The sequence below is a fragment of the Bombina bombina genome, chromosome 7, assembly GCF_027579735.1.
Source record: "Bombina bombina isolate aBomBom1 chromosome 7, aBomBom1.pri, whole genome shotgun sequence".
Lineage (NCBI taxonomy): Eukaryota > Metazoa > Chordata > Amphibia > Anura > Bombinatoridae > Bombina > Bombina bombina.
The window spans coordinates 50,564,200-50,582,757 of record NC_069505.1 but is presented as its reverse complement, the minus strand read 5'-3'; the positions used below and the strand labels follow the sequence as shown (position 1 = coordinate 50,582,757).

Sequence of the window (18,558 nt, the reverse complement as noted above, 5' to 3'; positions counted from 1 at the left end):
GGAAGAGTGCTGTTGGAGAGAGATCAGGGTGTGGGAAGTGTCAGGTGGGAGGCTAATCTCTACTTTAAAACTAAAATAAACCTTTTAAGATGCCTAATTAACCCATTCACTGCCGGGAATAATAGAAGTGTGGTGCGCAGTGGAATTTAGCGGCCTTCTAATTACCAAAAAGCAATAGCAAAGCCATATATGCCTGCTATTACTGAACAAAGGGGATCCCAGAGAAACTTTTACAAACATCTGTGCCATGATTGCACAAGCAGTATGTAAATAATTTCTGTGAGAAACCTAAAATTTGTGAAAAAGGTACCTTTTTTTTTTTTTAAATTTGTTTGCATTTGGCGGTGAAATGGTGGCATGAAATATACCAAAATGGGCCTAGATCAATACCTTGGGTTGTCTACTAAAATATATATATATAGTTTTGACAGGTAAATAAAAAAACAAGGCTCTATTTCTGTTTAAATGGAGTGATAGCAAAAATCCTAAAAATTCTCTGGTATTTTGGGCAAGTTTTTGTCTGAAAGTCCAGGTAGTGAAGGGGTTAAAGGAACATGAAACCTCCATTTTTTTCATGATTCAGATAGAGAATATACATTTTTAAAAAAATCCAATTTAATTATTATCAAATTTGCTTTGTTCCCTTGTAATTCTTTGTTAAAGAGATATCTAGATAGGTAGTGTGCACGTCTGGAGCACTACTAGACAGGAAATAGTGCTGTCATCTAGTGCTCTTGCTTATGTATAACATTGTTGCAAAACTGCTACCATATAGTGCTGCAGAAACGTGCACACTCCTGAACTTACATTCCTGCTTTTCAACAAAGAATAACAAAAAAACAAGGATAATTTGAAAATATTTTGATAAGGTTTGTTTCAGCCTCAATGAAACATTTTACCAGGGTTTGGGAAATTACTTTTTCTGGAGATCGCTGATTGCTGGGAATTGTAGTCTTTCTAGCACAGAATCTCCCATACTGCCTATAAATCGTCAGAAAAGCAGTGTTGGCATCATAAGACCATGTGAAACAAGCAGGGTTGCTACCTTTAATTAAAAAAATACTAATTGTGTTCATTAGCATAGATTTGCATAAATAATTATGCAGCATAACTTACAACCTAAAGCTAGGACTTATTTAAAATGATAATGTATTTATAATTAGATTAAAAAAAACATAGAAGAACTCTCACCTTAATAGGGATTTTATTTCTCTAATTATTCTTTATTTTATACATTGATCTAAAAAAAACAAAAAAAAACAGCCATCTGGGAAAATACCTGCTGGGTGACAGCTGGTGGTTGCACATATTTGCCTCTAGTTATTGGCTCACCATATGTGCTCAGTTAGCTCCCAGTAGTGAATAGCTGTTCCTCAGCCTACCTAGGTTAACTCTTCAACAAAGGATATCAAGAGAATGTTGCAAATTTGATAATAGAAGTTAATTGGCAAGTTGTTTATAATGGCATGTTCTATCTGAATCATGAATGTTTAATTTTGACTTTACTGTCCCTTTGGCCAATGAATGTTTCCTTTTTAGGACTGTAAATCGAGCACGTTCACAGTGCTGGTCGAGCTGAGAAGATGCGGCGTAACAGATACTGAGACTTGTCTGAAGAGCGTTACCCTATCCCTGGATAAAGGAATTACTGTAAGTCTAAGACTCATTATTGTTACAGCCTGAACTTAGTATCTGAACCCTCTATTAAAGTTCAGTTCAAGGTTTCATAATTGCCCTTCCTACACCATGTCTAAACCAAAGGTCCAGTTATTAATTTAGCTATAAATGGTCAGTACATAGATGATGTGCAGTATGCCTGTTCTAATTGATTAACTCTATGGGGTATATTTAGTAAATGTCGGACGGACATGATCTGCTGTCGGCATTTAACATTGCACAAGCATTTCTAGTGAACTACTTTTGCAATTCCGCCCCCTGCACATTCGCGGCCAAACGGCCGCTAGCAGGGTGTGTCAATCATCCCGATCGTATCTGATTGGGATGATTATCTGGAAACATCAGGGGTAGATTGCAGCATCTGCTGCTTGATAAATCTACCCCTATATGTAGAGATATTCAGCAAAATAATAAAGTGGACAAACGTTTTGATCATTATATTGTAATGCACATCTCTTTTTTCACATATGGAACCCCTACATAGGTACATAAAAGAGCTCTCAAGTGAATATTTTTCCCTCCTAAAATTTTCTGAGGGATCTCACAGTACTGATGAGACTTCTTAGATATTCTCAACAGAGTAGCGAGCTTTAGATGGAGCCCAATGTATGAACTATTCCATATTGGCACTAGCAGATATCCATAACTAAATCTCCTTATTCCAATGTTCTAAGTGTTATCAAGAGCTTGCATACAATCTACTAACACCTTATCACAAGGTACTTCAAGCCTGATCATCTTTTTTCCCTTTAGGTTGTAACAGTTAAATCTTCTGGAACTGTTCTCCTGAACGGAATCTACACACAGATACCTCTGGTCACAGGTACAGTAATGTATCAGATAATAGAAATAAATTGGAATGTTTAAAAAAAAAATAGTATTCTCTATCTGAATAATAAAACACAATGTCCCTTTAACACTGCAACATACTCCTGTGAATTGAGAGCGATAAACAACGTATTAACAGTTTTTAATAGACAGACCCATAATACCTATCAATAAAAGACATTTATGTGTTGGTAAAATATATTATATACGTTTTCCTATATTCGGGGCGGTAATTATAATAATATTGTGAGTTATTTCATGCAATTACATTATAAATATGTTAGATGTCATAGACAGCCTATTGCAGGCTATAAGGAAAATGTGCACTTACAGTACATTCACATCTATTTTCATGTTGGTTATTAAACCATCAAATTTGTGTTTTTCAGAAAACATTGCAGTTTTCCAGCCATCATCTTTTTACCTGATTATTCAGAGTTTTAATGATATTCAGATTCAAGTCCAGCTTTTACCCATCATGCAACTATTTATGGTTCTGAAACCTAAATTCCAGGGAGACACATGTGGTAAGTCCAGTCTCTAATATATATATATATATATATATATATATATATATATATATATATATATATATATATATATATATATATACATATATATAGATATAATTTATTGTTAAATAAAACACCATGGGCACAATCGATTCCATCATGTTTCACATGCAAACTGTTCCACATTGCTTTGTGCAGGTTTTAGAAATGAAAACATTCCAATCCATTAAAAAACACTGTGATAACCTATTTATCAAAAGATTAGGCCTCAAAACACTCATTTTAAACTATATGGGGCCTGGTTTGACTTTACACAGAACAAACAATCTATAACAGTGGTTTTCAAAGTATGAGACGGGGGTCCTCAGGGGTGGGGCCTAGGGCATATAAGGGGAGGCAGGGGAGCAGTGACTTTTCACACTAACCTATGGAAACCGCAAGCAGCAGCTGACTTTGGCAAAACATAGAAAAAATTTTAAGAGCCGGTAATGACACTTGTCAAGGGTGGAATGTAGAAGAAAGATACTGAGGTGGAAATCTCTCAGAGACTGCGTTGAGTCTGTAATTTTGATCAGTTACTTGTATTTAACACAGGAGTAACAAAGTGCAAACTGAAACGTGAGAGAAGCTCTTTTGGTTGAGCAGAATCAGCTCTTGATAGCTGTGTGGTAACTATGGTTGCCACTTCGGCCATGTTTTCCTGGACCCTTATGAGTTATACATGCTGCAGGGTATACAGGGAGGAACATGAATAATGCTGCTCAGTGCTACTATTTGTGTGCTGTCCAGGGTTGAAATTCATGTTCCTCTCTGCACTCATAACTCATAAATGTCCAGGAAAACATGGCTGAGGTGGCAACCCAAGTGGTAACCCTGTATCAGATGTAAATTCTTCAAATGAAAACAAAAAAAATAATTTTACAATTTTCTTTAACAAGAAAAGAAATAAAGTAACATCTGTTATGGGTGGGGGCATTGTCTTGTAGATTTCGGCAGAGGGGAGGTCCACCCTACGACTTTGAAAAACCCTTATCTATAAAGATTGACCTGCCATATAAAATATTTTTTGGTCATCAAGAACAATACTTATCAATTTTATGTTTCCTATAGTTTCTTGAACTAAACTATATGCAGTTCAATTATTTTTGTTCACTTTCATACTAAAGAATTTTAAGAGTAGACACAAAACGTTAAAGGGACAGTGTATGCCAATTTTCATATAACTGCATGTAATAGACCCCACTATAAAGAAGAATATGCACAGATATTGATATAAACATCCAGTATAAAATCTTTTAAAAACTTACTTCGAAACTCCCAGTTTAGCTCTGTTGATTAGGTTAGACTGGGACACCGAGTGAAAGGGGCTGGGAAAACAAAAGGAGCAGACCCCCCCTCCCCCCTGCATATGAAAAGACAAATTACCCAAACAATAGCAGCATAAATCTGTAGACCTGGGTCTAGATCTGATACTTTGGGGCTTGGTTTGGATTCTGAAAATCAGCACAATGTTATTAAAAAATATATGCAAAACATATACATTGTTACAAAAACACTACCAGATGGGCTATATAAATGGATCATCTACAAAACATTTATGCAAAGAAAAATCTAGTATACAATACTGTTTAAAGCCTGTTTTCTTTGCTGTTGTTACCTGTGTAAACTAGAACTCACAACAAGTTATTTCCAGTAAAATCTATGGAGATGTTTTTATGTTACCGTCAGTTTACACAGCTTACAGCAGCATTGGGAACTAGACCTAAGAGAATGTTCCACCATTTGACCCCTTGCCGTCGTTAGGATGTTCCATGCCGTCCTAACCGCGCTGGGCTTAAGCGCCGTTAGATGGCATGGAATGTCCTAGCCGTTTGGATGTACTGAAGCCAAAGGCGCTTCCTGAATGGGATTGCGGTTTGGTGGTCATGTCTAGCATTATAGCCCCCGCCCCCCCCCCCCCCCCCCCGACATGATCCCATCATTGAAATCAAGTGATTTCAGTTTGTTTGCAAATTACTCCCGTCAGGAAAAGGTTAAACTTATAGCCCACTAACATGTATGACATATAAGTGCATATAGGAAATACAGGTAACATATACATGAAACATGAGAATCATGAAGGTTTTTTTGTTGGTGTTTAACAGGTCTATGTGGAGACTTTAACAATGTGCAGACAGATGATTACCGATCACTGGGTGGAGTCTTGGAAGGGACGGCTGCTGCCTTTGCCAACACATGGAGGAGTCAAGGAGATTGTTATGATGTGAAGGAAATCTTTGACAATCCCTGTTCACGCAGCATTGAAAATGGTATATAAGTGACAATCTTAATGTTGGGGGGATATAGCAGCTAGCTCTGAGTAATGCATTGCTACTCCTGATTCCAAGAGAACAAAGCAAATTAGATAACAGAAATAAATTGAAAAGTTGCTTAAAATTGAATGCTCTATCTGAATCACAAAAGAAAAAAATTGAGTTTCAAGTCCCTTTAATTGACTGCTTATTTTTGATATCTGAAGAGTGCTCTAATTTTTACAATGCATTTGATTTTTTAACCTTTATATAACGCAAAGCCCATTCTTCATGCTATCAACCTCCAAATTATAAAAATACTTACTATGAAATAAAAATTAACAAATCCAATAACTTAAAGGGACATAAAACAAGTTGGGATAGAGACAAAATATAATCATATGTATTTTAATTACTTTACCTGCAAATTTATACCGCAGTGCCTCACCAGAATTTTTGTTGTTTTAAAATATAGATAACCCCTTTATTACCCATTCCCCAGTTTTGCATAACCAACACAGCTATAATACACATTGTACTGCACCCTTATTTCAGTTCTTTTGACAGACTTGCATTTTAGCCAATCAGTGCTCTCTCCCTATAAATTTAAGTGCATGAGCTCAATCTTATCTTTATGAAACACATGAACTAATGCCCTCTAGTGGTGAAAAACTGTCAAAATGCATTTAAATTAGAGGCGGCCTTCAAGGCCTAAGAAATTAGCATATGAACCTCCTAGGTTTAGCTTTCAGCTAAGAATACCAAGAGAACAAAGCAAAATTGGTGATAAACGTAAATTGGAAACTTGTTTAAAATGACATGCCCTATTTGAATCATGACTTGACTGTCCTTTTTAACCCTTTATTTTAAGTTTCCGAATTGTACAGCTCTAACGCCCCCCACACAATTCCTTTTATGGCTGTATCTATATCCACCTTTGATTTGGTAGAATGCAAGACTTTATAACAGTCATTATCTGCTGGAGCATGGCTAAAAGCAAATAAGCTGCTGTGAACTCAGTTGAAATACAATGCCTGTGTTTCTGATGCTAAACACTGATAAGGGGGGTGGATCAGACTACTCCAGACAGCATAGCTATGTTACTAATTTTGCTTATTTTTGAAAATCATATTTGCCAGCAATTTTTAAACAAATTTTAATGCAAACTATTTTTACTTAATTAGCCCTTTTAGAATATACACAGATCTCAACACGTTTTATCGCACTTTAGAGATTCCTTAAAGGGACATGAAAACACAAATTTTATTTCATGTTTTTAGAGAGCTTGCAATATTAAACCACTTTCAAATGTACTTCTGTTATCTAATTTGATTAAATTATCTTGGTATTGTTTGTTGAAAAGCATATCTAGTTAGGCTCAGGAGCTGCTGATTGATAGCTGCACATGTATGCCTCATACTATTGGCTCTCTCATTTGCACTGCTGTTTCTTCAATAAAGGATACCAAGAGAATGAAGCAAATTAGATAATAAAAGTTAATTGGAAAGTTGTTAAAAATTGTATTCTCTATCTGAATCATGAAATAATTGTTTTGGGTTTCATGTCCCTTTAATTCCAGTAGAATCCCTTAGCATACTGTAGACCAGGGCTGGGCAATCAGTGTTATTAGGGGGGCTTCTTATGTGGTCATTGATTCCTCAGAAATGACACATTGCTCTTATAATACTTAACGGCCCCTGCTAGCAGCCGATTGGCTTCCAGTGATCAGGGGGTGGCATTGCACAAGCAGTTCACCAGAAATGCTTGTGCAATGTTAAATGCCAACAGCGTATGCTATAGCAAATCATATCCGCTCGACCTTTGTTAAATCTATCCCATAGACTGATTTGCATGATATTCCTACAGTTTAGAACACAATGGTATTCATGAGTTAAAGGGATAGTAAAGTCAAAATTAAACTTGCATGATTCAGATAGAGCATGTTATTTTATGACACTTTTAAATTCACTTCTATTTTCAAATGTACTTTGTTCTCTTGGTATCCATTGTTGAAAAAGGATATGTACATATCCTACAGTGTGGGAGCTAGGGGGTGATTGGTGCCTGCACACATTTGTCTCTTGTGATTGGCTAACTAGATGTGTTCAGCTAACTCTCAGTAGTACATTGATGCTCCCTCAGCAAAAGATGTTAATGAAGCCGATTTGATAATAGAAGTATATTAGAACGTTGTTTAAAATTGTATGTTCCATCTGAATCCTGAAAGAAAACAAATTAAGTTTCATCTTGTATTATGTTCCCTATTTCCACAGAGAAATACGCTCAGTATTGGTGCTCTCTGCTCTCAGACACCAACGGTCCCTTTGCCCCCTGTCATGACACAGTGAATCCCATCATCTACCAGAAGGTGAGAAATTATTTGTTTGATGTTTATAATTGTTACACACAATAGGATCTGCCATCAGCATTATTATTTTATTATTATTATTTATTATCGGTCAGCGCTATAAACAAAGGGGGAGTACAACTAAACAATTATAGGGATCAAATGGGTAGAGGACCCTGCCAAGAGTCGCACTGTTGTAGTCAGCTCTTAAGAAGGTGATCTACAAACAGCTGGGCTCTTAGGCTTATATGCTAAGGGGGTTCAGGGGATAGCAATGGAGGAGAGGAACTGGTATAAAAAAAGGTTAGCGTAGGTTGTATGCATCCCTGAACAGTAGAGTCTTTAGGGAGCGCTTGAAGCTTTCAAAACAAGGGGAGGTGTCTTGTGGGGCAAAGCAGAGAGTTCTACAAGATGGGAGCTACCCTGGAGAAGCCCTGTAAACTGGAGTGTGATGAGGTAACCAGAGAGGAGGAGAGTAGGAGGTCATGAGCAGAGTGAAGGGGACGGGAGGGAGAGTATCTGGAGACAAGGTCTGAGATATAGAGGGGAGCAGTGCAGTTGTGGGCTTTGTATGTCAGAGTGAGAATTTTGTGTTTAATCCTGGAGGCAAGAGGAAGCCAGTGAAGGGATTGGCAGAGAGGTGCAGCAGATGAAGAGCGACGTGTAAGGAAGATGAGCCTGGCAGAGGCATTCATTATGGATTGTAAAGGAACTAGGCGGCAGCTAGGGAGACCAGAGAGGACAGAGTTTCAGTAATTGAGGTGGGAAAGGATGAGAGAGTAGTTGTGTCTTGTGTAAGGAAGTGTCTAATTTTAGAGATGTTTTTAAGGTAGAAGCGGCAGGCTTTAGCCAAGGACTATTTTTTTTCTACCTCATAAAGTAACCACAACCAGTTATCTCCCACATTCATATACTGCAGATTTCTCATTAGGGTAGAAAAGGTAAATACCTAGGAGTGGCTTCACTGATAAAAGTATCTTCTTTGAGATTAAACATTGTATTAAACTTCTAATAACCTTATGTCCTATGTTCTGTACACTTGGGTACCCAGTACAGCCAGAAATTGTTCAAGGGAATGTACAAGCCGCAACAAGCATACTTGTGCACTGTAGCACTGACTATAGTAAACCCTCCTGTTAGTGGTGATACCACCTGGCACAGGAAAAAGGAAACATCTGTGAGAGTTAAATTAACCTGCGGGTATTGAGAGTGAATATAAATCCAGCCTTGCACATTTTATAGCTAAGAAAGGGAAATAATACAGCTAATGTGACACCCTACAGAGGCCTCAGTATTGGAATTGGCCCTAATAAAATAAATGATTTGAGCACTGAGACACATACTGTATCTTTCTACAGAACTGTATGTACGACAGTTGTAACTACGAGAAGAGTGAGGACAGCGTGTGCGCAGCTATGTCATCCTATGCCCGAGCCTGTGCTATTGATGGCGTCAGTTTGGATGGGTGGAGAGACAGCTTCTGTGGTAAGTTCATGAATCTACTGTATTCTCACCCTGCTGTATGGTACATACCCCTAACCCTATACATGTTATAGAGTTTTTCATGTATTCAGCTTTCCTATAATGTATTCTATATGTATCTGCTCTTAGCTTTTATGGAACTGCATTTCTTTTGCTATAAAGATAACACAGTTGCCCTGATATTGAGTGGGACTGAGCTCTCATTTTCTTGTGTTTCTTCCTTTAGGTAAATACACTAATGACTGCCCAAAGAACTCTACTTACCAGTACTCCATAAAGTCCTGCCAGAAAACCTGCCGCTCTCTCAGTGAGCCTGACCTCAGCTGCAGTGTCAGCTTCACCCCATTGGACGGCTGCGGATGCCCTAAGGGCACCTTCTTTGATGACAGTGGGTCTTGTGTGCCAGCCAGGATGTGCCCATGTTATTACAAAGGCTCTGTAATTCCCCCAGGAGAGGTCATTTATGATAACAATGCCATGTGGTAAGGATGAAACTTATATGGGTTTAACATAATTATTATCTCTCATTCAAAAATATCCAAATATTCTACAGAAATAGATCACTCGTTAAGCCCTTGCTGGGGGGCAAGTTCTTAGATGAGAACGAAGTTCCAATGTGAACACTTGCTGGAAAAATTAAATCACGCGATTGTCAATGTGATCACATGATTTCAAGGCCGGGATCAGATCATGGGAGACTGCCTATGAAGCTAGGCACGCCTCAGTCCTATTTGCCATTGCCTAAAAGCAGGAGGCTGCAGGACGCCATATAAGGTAGGACGTTCCATGCCGTTGTTAGGACGACATGGTACGTCCTAACGGCGTGAAGGGGTTAACAAGTTGCAAAAGACTCATTAATAACACACATTATATTGATTGTTGTATATTTTTATGTGCCAATTTTTTTTGTGGTAATTTTGTATTATACCCGAGCTTGACTTCTACAGGCATAGACTATATTTTATGTTATCTGCAATGTGCAGACTGGCACACAAAGTGTTTTCTATTTGCTTTTAAAAAATGAATTAAACTTTATCATTGTTTTATCATTCTATTCTAGTACCTGTCAAAGTGGAAGACTAAGCTGTGTTGGAAAACCACCCAGTTTTAATGGTAAATTAATTGTTTTGTAAGTCTGCAGACTTCACAGGGGCAGAACACTCTTCCCTTAAAAAAAGGGCAGAACCCAGAAATCCCAGATAGATGAGCGCTGTCTCCCATAGAAATGAATTAAGCTCTTTGGGATACAAAATCTCACAGGGGAGAGTTAGTTTAACAAGGGAGCAGTCGGCACTAATATAAATTCTCATTTTGCAGCAAATGCAAATTCTGCTGAAATGTTTTCACTACAGTTTAACTTGTTTTTGTTTCTAGTTTAGCAATGTTACTTTTCTGTCAATTAAATAAGTCTATTGTGAATTGTGAGCAAATGTCACCTGCATGCAAAAAAAATCAGTGAGTAACATTCTTAGAGAATATATGAGGGCTGTGAGCGAACTTCAGACACACTCAGTGAATTATTGTGTTTCTTCCACTTTCTGAAACTGCCAGGCTTATGTCACATAGAAAAAATAAATCAAAGTGCAATATATGTCATATAATAATGTAAAATACTATAAACTACAAAGCACAGGAATGCCCTTTAGAGAGATCTAGCAAAATGTTCCTTTCTAGAATCCTGTAATGTTCTCATGGTGCTGCTGGATCAGTTTAAATCATTTTATGTAAGCAAAGAGCTTCAAAGAATTGGGCCCCTGTTAAGGGCACTGGAGGATTAAAATTGGCTACACCTGTTTTAGAGAATTGTTGCTATAGAGTTTTAATTATTTTATTTATTATTATTTTCTTGGGGTTTTTGTTGTTATTTTGTATGACACATATTTTCCTAATTCCTTTGGTTATCTCTTTTAAATCATGTCATGAAGTTATCATTAGGGAGTTAGCTAATTAGCTAAGTTTGGGAACATACATTAAAAATATCACATTTGTCTCTTGTAAATCAATGTCAAATGTTATTACATTATTTGACTTTTGTTTTTGCAAGAATTAATCTTAATTTTGCATTTATCTAATGTCATATTAATATGTATGTAACATTATTCTCAATGGTTTCAAGGTAATGTTTTAATGTTTACTATTTGACTGGCAGAAAGAATATCAAGGTGAACATTTGACCCTAGTCAACAGTTTCACTTGTTCAAGGTCTTTAACTGAACATACATCAGAGCTGTAGACATGTTTAATCCTATGCAAATCATTTTTGGGGCTTAAATCTATTGCTTTTTATGCAAATGTTTTGCATTCTATCTCAAAATGATAAGATTTTCAGGATTTAAGATTTGTTTTCTATCTATTACTGTAGCTAGAGCTCTTTACCTCCTACAGATTTGGCTGTAGCTACTTCTACATTTACGGACAGGTCCGGATGACAAGGCTTCCAACCTAAAATCCCTTTTATTTTACAGAATGTCCACCCAACATGGTGTATTTTGATTGTGCTAAGTCCTCTAAGGGAGCTAAAGGTACCGAATGCCAAAAGACCTGCCAGACCCTGGACATGGAGTGTGTAAGTTACTTTGCAGTTTTTTTACAATGTAAGGAAAGGCCATTGGTTTAGTGTAACCGTAGAGGCTTCCATAACACGTGCTTAATATATAATGTGACAACATATAACCAGAGTATTCCCTTTTGTTCTGCAGTTCAGCATTCAGTGCGCTTCGGGGTGTATGTGTCCCAAAGGACTTGTACTCAATAATAATGGCAGATGTATCCCTGAAAAGGAGTGTCCTTGTGTACATAACGGTGATATCTACCAGAGTGGTGCCACCATTCAGCAAGACTGTAACACATGGTGAGTACATAGTGTATGGAGTTTACATAAAATAATGTGCATAACAGCAATATGCAGAATATCTACACATTAAACAACTTGATGGAGAAGCTGTTGAGATATAACTTTCTATTACAAGTCTCTCCAGTTCCAATGCTGGAAGAAGGTTTCAGTATAATGTTTAGCAAATATCTTACAGCTGGGGACCCACATCCTTTCTAGTGAGATAAAAAGACAGGTGAGAGGAGAATAATCTAACCATGAACATCTTTATCATCATTGTATTAATGGAGAATAAATAAGTGTTGAAATATATTCAAATGAAAGCCATTATTTAATAGCAGCACACTCTTAAATCTATCATTTTAAAACTAATACAATCTTTCAGATGATCAATCTTCCCTTTAGCCTATTGGATGGTGTAGTGCTGAAACATGGATGTAAGAATATTTCCTGAAGCAAAGGTTATTGAAGTGTGGATTCAGGCAAAACAAATACTATAGAAAGGACAATCACACATTCTCATCAGTGTAGTGGAATTATAACACAACTTATTTATAATAGCTATATTTATATGGCACTGATATAACTAAAACTTAACAAATACAAAAATGTTTGGCTCATATCTCTGGGTAATACTTACCAGTGAGAACCTCCTCCCAAAAGGGTCTTGGGCAGAACTAACTACTGCATGTGTTGCCTGAATAGAGGTAGCTCTCAAGCATCACACCCTTCTCTTTCTAGTGATGTCCCATTGAAAATGTGGACAGAAGATATACAGTAGTGTAGGAGCCTGGTAAATATAACCCAGATATATAAAAATATTTACATTTCTTGTATTATTTGTTAATTTTAGTTATCTTGGGTCTCCCTGGTAATACTTACAATTGAGATGATTACCAAGCAGGAAACATACTGACAATGGTTTGGACTAAAAAATAAAAAGAGACAAAGACATACTGCTAAACAGAAAATGGATTATTTAAAAAAACAAAACAGAAGACAGAATCTTATGCATAATTAAGCTGCCGAGCACAAACAAACATCCAATTTATAATGTGGCACAAAGCTATGATGAGCTCTCCAAACAGCTGCTTGACAGATTTCAGCAGGAATAGTGTCTGCTTCTAGAGCACAAGATATTGTCACTGCCCTTGTGGAATGTTTCCTGAGCCCAACAGGAACTTACTCACCCCTTTGTTTGTATGCCCTTATAATCTCCTGGACTATCCAACCCAGAGATGGTAGTCTTCCCTGGAGCTTGCCTTTTGCAGAGGAAATCTTGGAATAACAAATCCATTACCCATGATCTGGGAATTAACTTTCCAATCTTAAGAGCAAAGTAAATCACTCTTAGCAGAGACTTTAAAATTATGATACTGAGATATTCAACTGTGACTATAAGAAGGAGAATTACTGGGAGGGAGAAAAAAACTCTTTCCTCCTGAGGGCTTAGATATTAAGGTCTTCAATTCCTTACCAAATAGTATGATATCCTTAAATGGTGGACCTAGGATATTGATCTTAGGGCTATTATGTGCCTCCCAGTGATAAAGCCATAGGGCAGATCTAATAAGACTGTTGGTAGTCATGTACTTGGAGTTCAACTGTAACATCTGTAGTCCCCAAGAGATGTAGAAAAATAGGTAACTTTCCTTAAATCTGAAAAAAGGCACAAATGTCTGAATATCTCTCATAGTATGCACTATATTTGTGGACCAGATGTCTGTAGCTTTAAAAGCACAATACTTGGCCAAGAGGAGATTAAATAAAGCTTCTATTATTTCATCCATAACATCTATGAAAGGCCCAGAATCATCAATAATAAAAAGCATTATCTTTGTAAGTCTAGAAACTGCAGCCTCCTCTTTAGGAGGACTGTGAATTGTGAAGTGAAGTAGGAAATGGAAATTATGGAAATAGTTTATCAGGAACATTACGTTGTTTTCCAGTCTTGGAAAAAAATATTAAAATAAATATTCTATAAGGCCTCATGTACAGGAAATGTTTCCACAGTCTGCATCTTAATTTCAAACCTATATTTTCTAAAACGGATGAGTTTTCCTCCTCAATACTCAATGTCTCCTTAATAGATGGAATTAATTCATATAGGGCAGCAGACTCAAGTGCAGCAGAGACATCAGAGTTATCAGAAAACACGTTTACTATCAGAATCAGAGTTAACATAGTGAATTTCCCCAGAGTCAAGAGGTTCTTCAGACGTGTTCTTAACAAAGGTGACACCATAAATTTTCGGTAATACAGACTTGGCAGAGTTTGTTATCTTAACAGCAGAAGTTTGCACATACGGCACATGTGGGCTTCTGTTGGACTTTGGGCTATAAGAGAAACAAAATAACAAATTAGAAGCCCCAGATAGAAAACAATAATATAAAGGTCTCAATTTATCAAACACTGGTGGACAGGGGCGGACATATTCGCCCCTGTCCACCCGGCTTCTCCTTTGGCAGTCAGTAATCCCACTTTTACCATTGCACACGAGCGCTCTTTTGCGCTTATGTGCAACCCCGCTTCCTGCGTGTGCATGGCCAATCATGTGTGAGCAGGAGCTGTCAGTCTCTCAGGTCAGAAGAGACCGGGAGATTGAAATTCTCCACCCAAGGGGTGAGAACAGGGCTGGGAAACAACGGTCTGATGAGTGCTGCTTGATAAATCATGACTGCAGGTTCACTTGTTCGAACCTGCAGGCAAAGTGGAAAAAAGTCTTGATAATCTAGCCCAAAGTATGCATCTTGCCAAAGAGAACATAGCAGTACACACACCTCTTTAAATTATCAACAGTCTGTTGGGAAGTAAACACCGGAGATGCAGACTCCATCTGCACAAAGATAGGTTATATCAGCATAAGCTAAAATCCATCTTCTGTAAAATAGCGAAGATAAAAGTGCATACAGCACAGCATAACTTAAATAAACAAAGTGCATAGACTTCCAGAACGCCCATAGGCTGCACTGAACATGGAGGAGGGGTCATTGCTTGCTGGTTACCTTTATTCTGTTAATCAGTTCCGACTAGGCCCCTTGTGGGAGTGGCTTCTCACTTATAAGTATTACCAGGGAGAGCAAACATAATATCTGTTTCTTTCTTTGGGATACTATATGATATAACGACAAACAGAATTATTACTATGATGTATGGACAATCCTTCATATAAAACATAAGTTTAGTTTAATGTATTAATAAATTGTTGGACATTACTGACTTCTTAATGGATTTTTTGCTTTCAGCGTCTGTAATAACCGGAAATGGCAGTGTACAAAGAAAGAATGCTCCAAGACCTGTGCGGTTTATGGAGAGGGGCATTATGTAACCTTTGATGGGAAGCGTTATGACTTTAATGGAGACTGTGAATATACTCTAACACAGGTATTAAATAAACACACACAATACCTAACGTACAGACCTGGTTATCATTATTTTGGTGTAAAAATGTTAATGTGAAGGTTTTCCCACATTTAGGGCTTGATTTATCAAGCTACGGCGTACAGGGGCATACATATGCACCCCTGTCCGCCGCAGCTCACCTCTGATGAACAGAATTCTTCTGGTGGAACTTAACATTGCACACAAGCACTAGTTTGCGCTTGCATGCAATGCCACCCCCTGCACCACGCACAGCTAATCCCACATGGGCAGGAGCTGTCAATCTCCCCAGATATATCGAGCCCTTAGAGTACATTTTTGTTGTGTGCATTTGTTTGTTAATTCGTTAAAGGGCAGCTCATTTTGCATCTTCAAAAGTATGCAAAGAATACAGCAACCAAGTGATGGTTTGTTTGATTTTTTGGTCACATGTCTAAACAGATAGATGTTGCTGCTTTCATCACTTATAAAGCAGGGGAATGTCGTAAAAAATATTCCAAGCTGGCTGCTATACAATGACTTTTTTTATTAATCTTGTTCAACTTTATTGAGAATACCAGCAGTACAGACAATAAACAAGAGACTTGTCAGTATATTAGTGTTTAAAATTAGACAGTAAAAAAGGCACATAGCAGGTGATTGGTTCATATCTGCTGGTGTAGCATCACTAGAAAATACAAAATCCAATGTTATAAACTTAAATGTATACCACGGTTACTTAAAGGGACACTGAACCCAATTTTATTCTTTCGTGATTCAGATAGAGAATGCAAATTTAAGCAACTTTCTAATTTACTCCTATTATCAAATTGTCTTCATTCTCTTGCTATCTTTATTTGAAAAAGAAGGCTTTTTTTGTTCAGAACTCTGGACAACACTTTTTTTATTGGTGGATAAATTTATCCACCAATCAGCAAGGACAACCCAGGTTGTTCACCAAAAAATGGGCCGGCATCTAAACTTACATTCTTGCATTTCAAATAAAGATACCAAGAGAAATTTGATAATAGGAGTAAATTAGAAAGTTTTTTAAAATTTCATGCTCTATCTGAATGAAGAAAGAAAAATTTTGGGTTCAGTGTCCCTTTAAGGTTTGATTTATTTGTTTGATGTTTATTTTTTTTATTTTGTTTTCATTCATGAATTTTGTATTCTACACGTTGATGCAAAAAATAAAAAAAAATATACAAAATGAAATGGTTTGTAACAATGAAAAAGTACAAGATAGAAAACTAAATAAAACGTAAAAATCCAACTGATCTCAAGAAATCTACATATTGTGCATTTCTACTTAGACTTATGGAGGTCAATTAATTTACTAATGTGCGAGCGGACATTATAGGATGTAGCGTATCATATCCGCTGCACATCGATAAATGCCAACAGCATACGGTGTCGGCATTTATCATTGCACCAGCAGTTCTTGTGAACTGCTGATGCAATACCACCCCCTGCAGATTCGCGGCCAATCAGTCGCTAGCAAGGGATGTCAATCAACCCGATCGTATCCAATCAGGTTTATTTCTGTCCACCGACTCAGAGCAGTCGGACAGGTTATGGAGCAACAGTCTTTACTTGATACATTGACCACATATAATGGAGCCTTGTTCTTAAAACCCAACAATTTTCTTTCATGGTTCAGACAGAACATACAATTTTAAAAACGTTTCTGATTTACTTCTTTTATCAAATTTGCTTTGTTCTCAAGAGAATGAAGAAAATTATATAATGGAAGTCAATTAGAAAGTTGCTTAAGATTGCATACACTATCTGAATAATCAAAGACAAAATGTGGGTTTAATGTCCCTTTTATAATGCATTTTATTAGGAATTCTTATAAAAACAGGGGGGGGGGCAAATGTATTCCTTTAGTATAAAATGTAAAGGATTCTTCTGTTCTACATTATTATTAATGGTTAAAAATGACAAAATGATTATTATTTACTTAAAAGGAACAATATATCCCATAGTGCTACACTGACGGCATCTATACTGATCACTGCACACGGTTTCGTCTGTCTAGTACAGTTTCACCTAAGAGTTGTGTTTGTTTTTTTCTCACGTGTAGGATTATTGCACTTCCAACTCAGGAAAAGGGACGTTCCGAGTTCTGTCTGAGAACATTCCGTGTGGGAGTATTGGGGCCACTTGCTCTAAAGCCATTAAAGTGTTTCTGGGGGTAAGAAAGAGGAACGTAACATCATGAACACTTTGCTCTATGTAACTATTGCCTGTAACGAGTCATAGAGCTATAGCTATAACTTGTGTAGGAACCCTCTTATTGTTTCATTAACTGCTCCCTATAACGGCTTCTACTCTAGTATATAAAACATGCTGCGGTTATGTAGACATAATTATATTAATTAACGGCTTCTACTCTAGTATATAAAACATGCTGCGGTTATGTAGACATAATTATATTAATTAACGGCTTCTACTCTAGTATATAAAACATGCTGCGGTTATGTAGATATAATTGTATTAATTAACGGCTTCTACTCTAGTATATAAAACATGCTGCGTTTATGTAGACATAATTATATGAATTAACGGCTTCTACTCTAGTACATAAAACATGTTGCGGTTATATAGACATAATTATATTAATTAACGGCTTCTACTCTAGTATATAAAACATGCTGCGGTTATGTAGACATAATTATGTTAATTAACGGCTTCTACTCTAGTACATAAAACATGTTGCGGTTATGTAGACATAATTATGTTAATTAACGGCTTCTACTCTAGTATATAAAACATGCTGCGGTTATGTAGACATAATTATATTAATTAATGGCTTCTACTCTAGTATATAAAACATGCTGCGGTTATGTAGACATAATTATATTAATTAACGGCTTCTACTCTAGTACATAAAACATGTTGCGGTTATGTAGACATAATTATATTAATTAACGGCTCCTACTCTAGTATATAAAACATGCTGCGGTTATGTAGACATAATTATATTAATTAACGGCTTCTACTCTAGTATATAAAACATGCTGCGGTTGTAGACATAACTATATTAATTAACGGCTTCTACTCTGTTATATAAAACATGCTGCGGTTATGTAGACATAATTATATTAATTAACGGCTTCTACTCTAGTACATAAAACATGTTGCGGTTATGTAGACATAATTATATTAATTAACGGCTTCTACTCTAGTATATAAAACATGCTGCGGTTATGTAGACATAAT

The 18,558-nt window shown here is 36.8% G+C and overlaps 1 protein-coding gene across 1 annotated transcript in view; it reads left to right on the top strand.

The window, feature by feature from the left end:
- Positions 1–18,558, top strand: part of LOC128636206 (mucin-2-like) — a 91,945-nt gene that overhangs the window by 13,668 nt on the left and 59,719 nt on the right. Inside the window, exons 10-21 of the mRNA XM_053689251.1 lie at positions 1,540–1,650; positions 2,431–2,500; positions 2,895–3,032; positions 5,162–5,326; positions 7,582–7,676; positions 9,014–9,140; positions 9,364–9,619; positions 10,198–10,250; positions 11,603–11,703; positions 11,837–11,988; positions 15,216–15,354; positions 17,420–17,530. Of these exons, the coding sequence (XP_053545226.1) occupies positions 1,540–1,650; positions 2,431–2,500; positions 2,895–3,032; positions 5,162–5,326; positions 7,582–7,676; positions 9,014–9,140; positions 9,364–9,619; positions 10,198–10,250; positions 11,603–11,703; positions 11,837–11,988; positions 15,216–15,354; positions 17,420–17,530 (1,518 nt within the window). The remainder of the gene's footprint in view (positions 1–1,539; positions 1,651–2,430; positions 2,501–2,894; positions 3,033–5,161; positions 5,327–7,581; positions 7,677–9,013; positions 9,141–9,363; positions 9,620–10,197; positions 10,251–11,602; positions 11,704–11,836; positions 11,989–15,215; positions 15,355–17,419; positions 17,531–18,558) is intronic.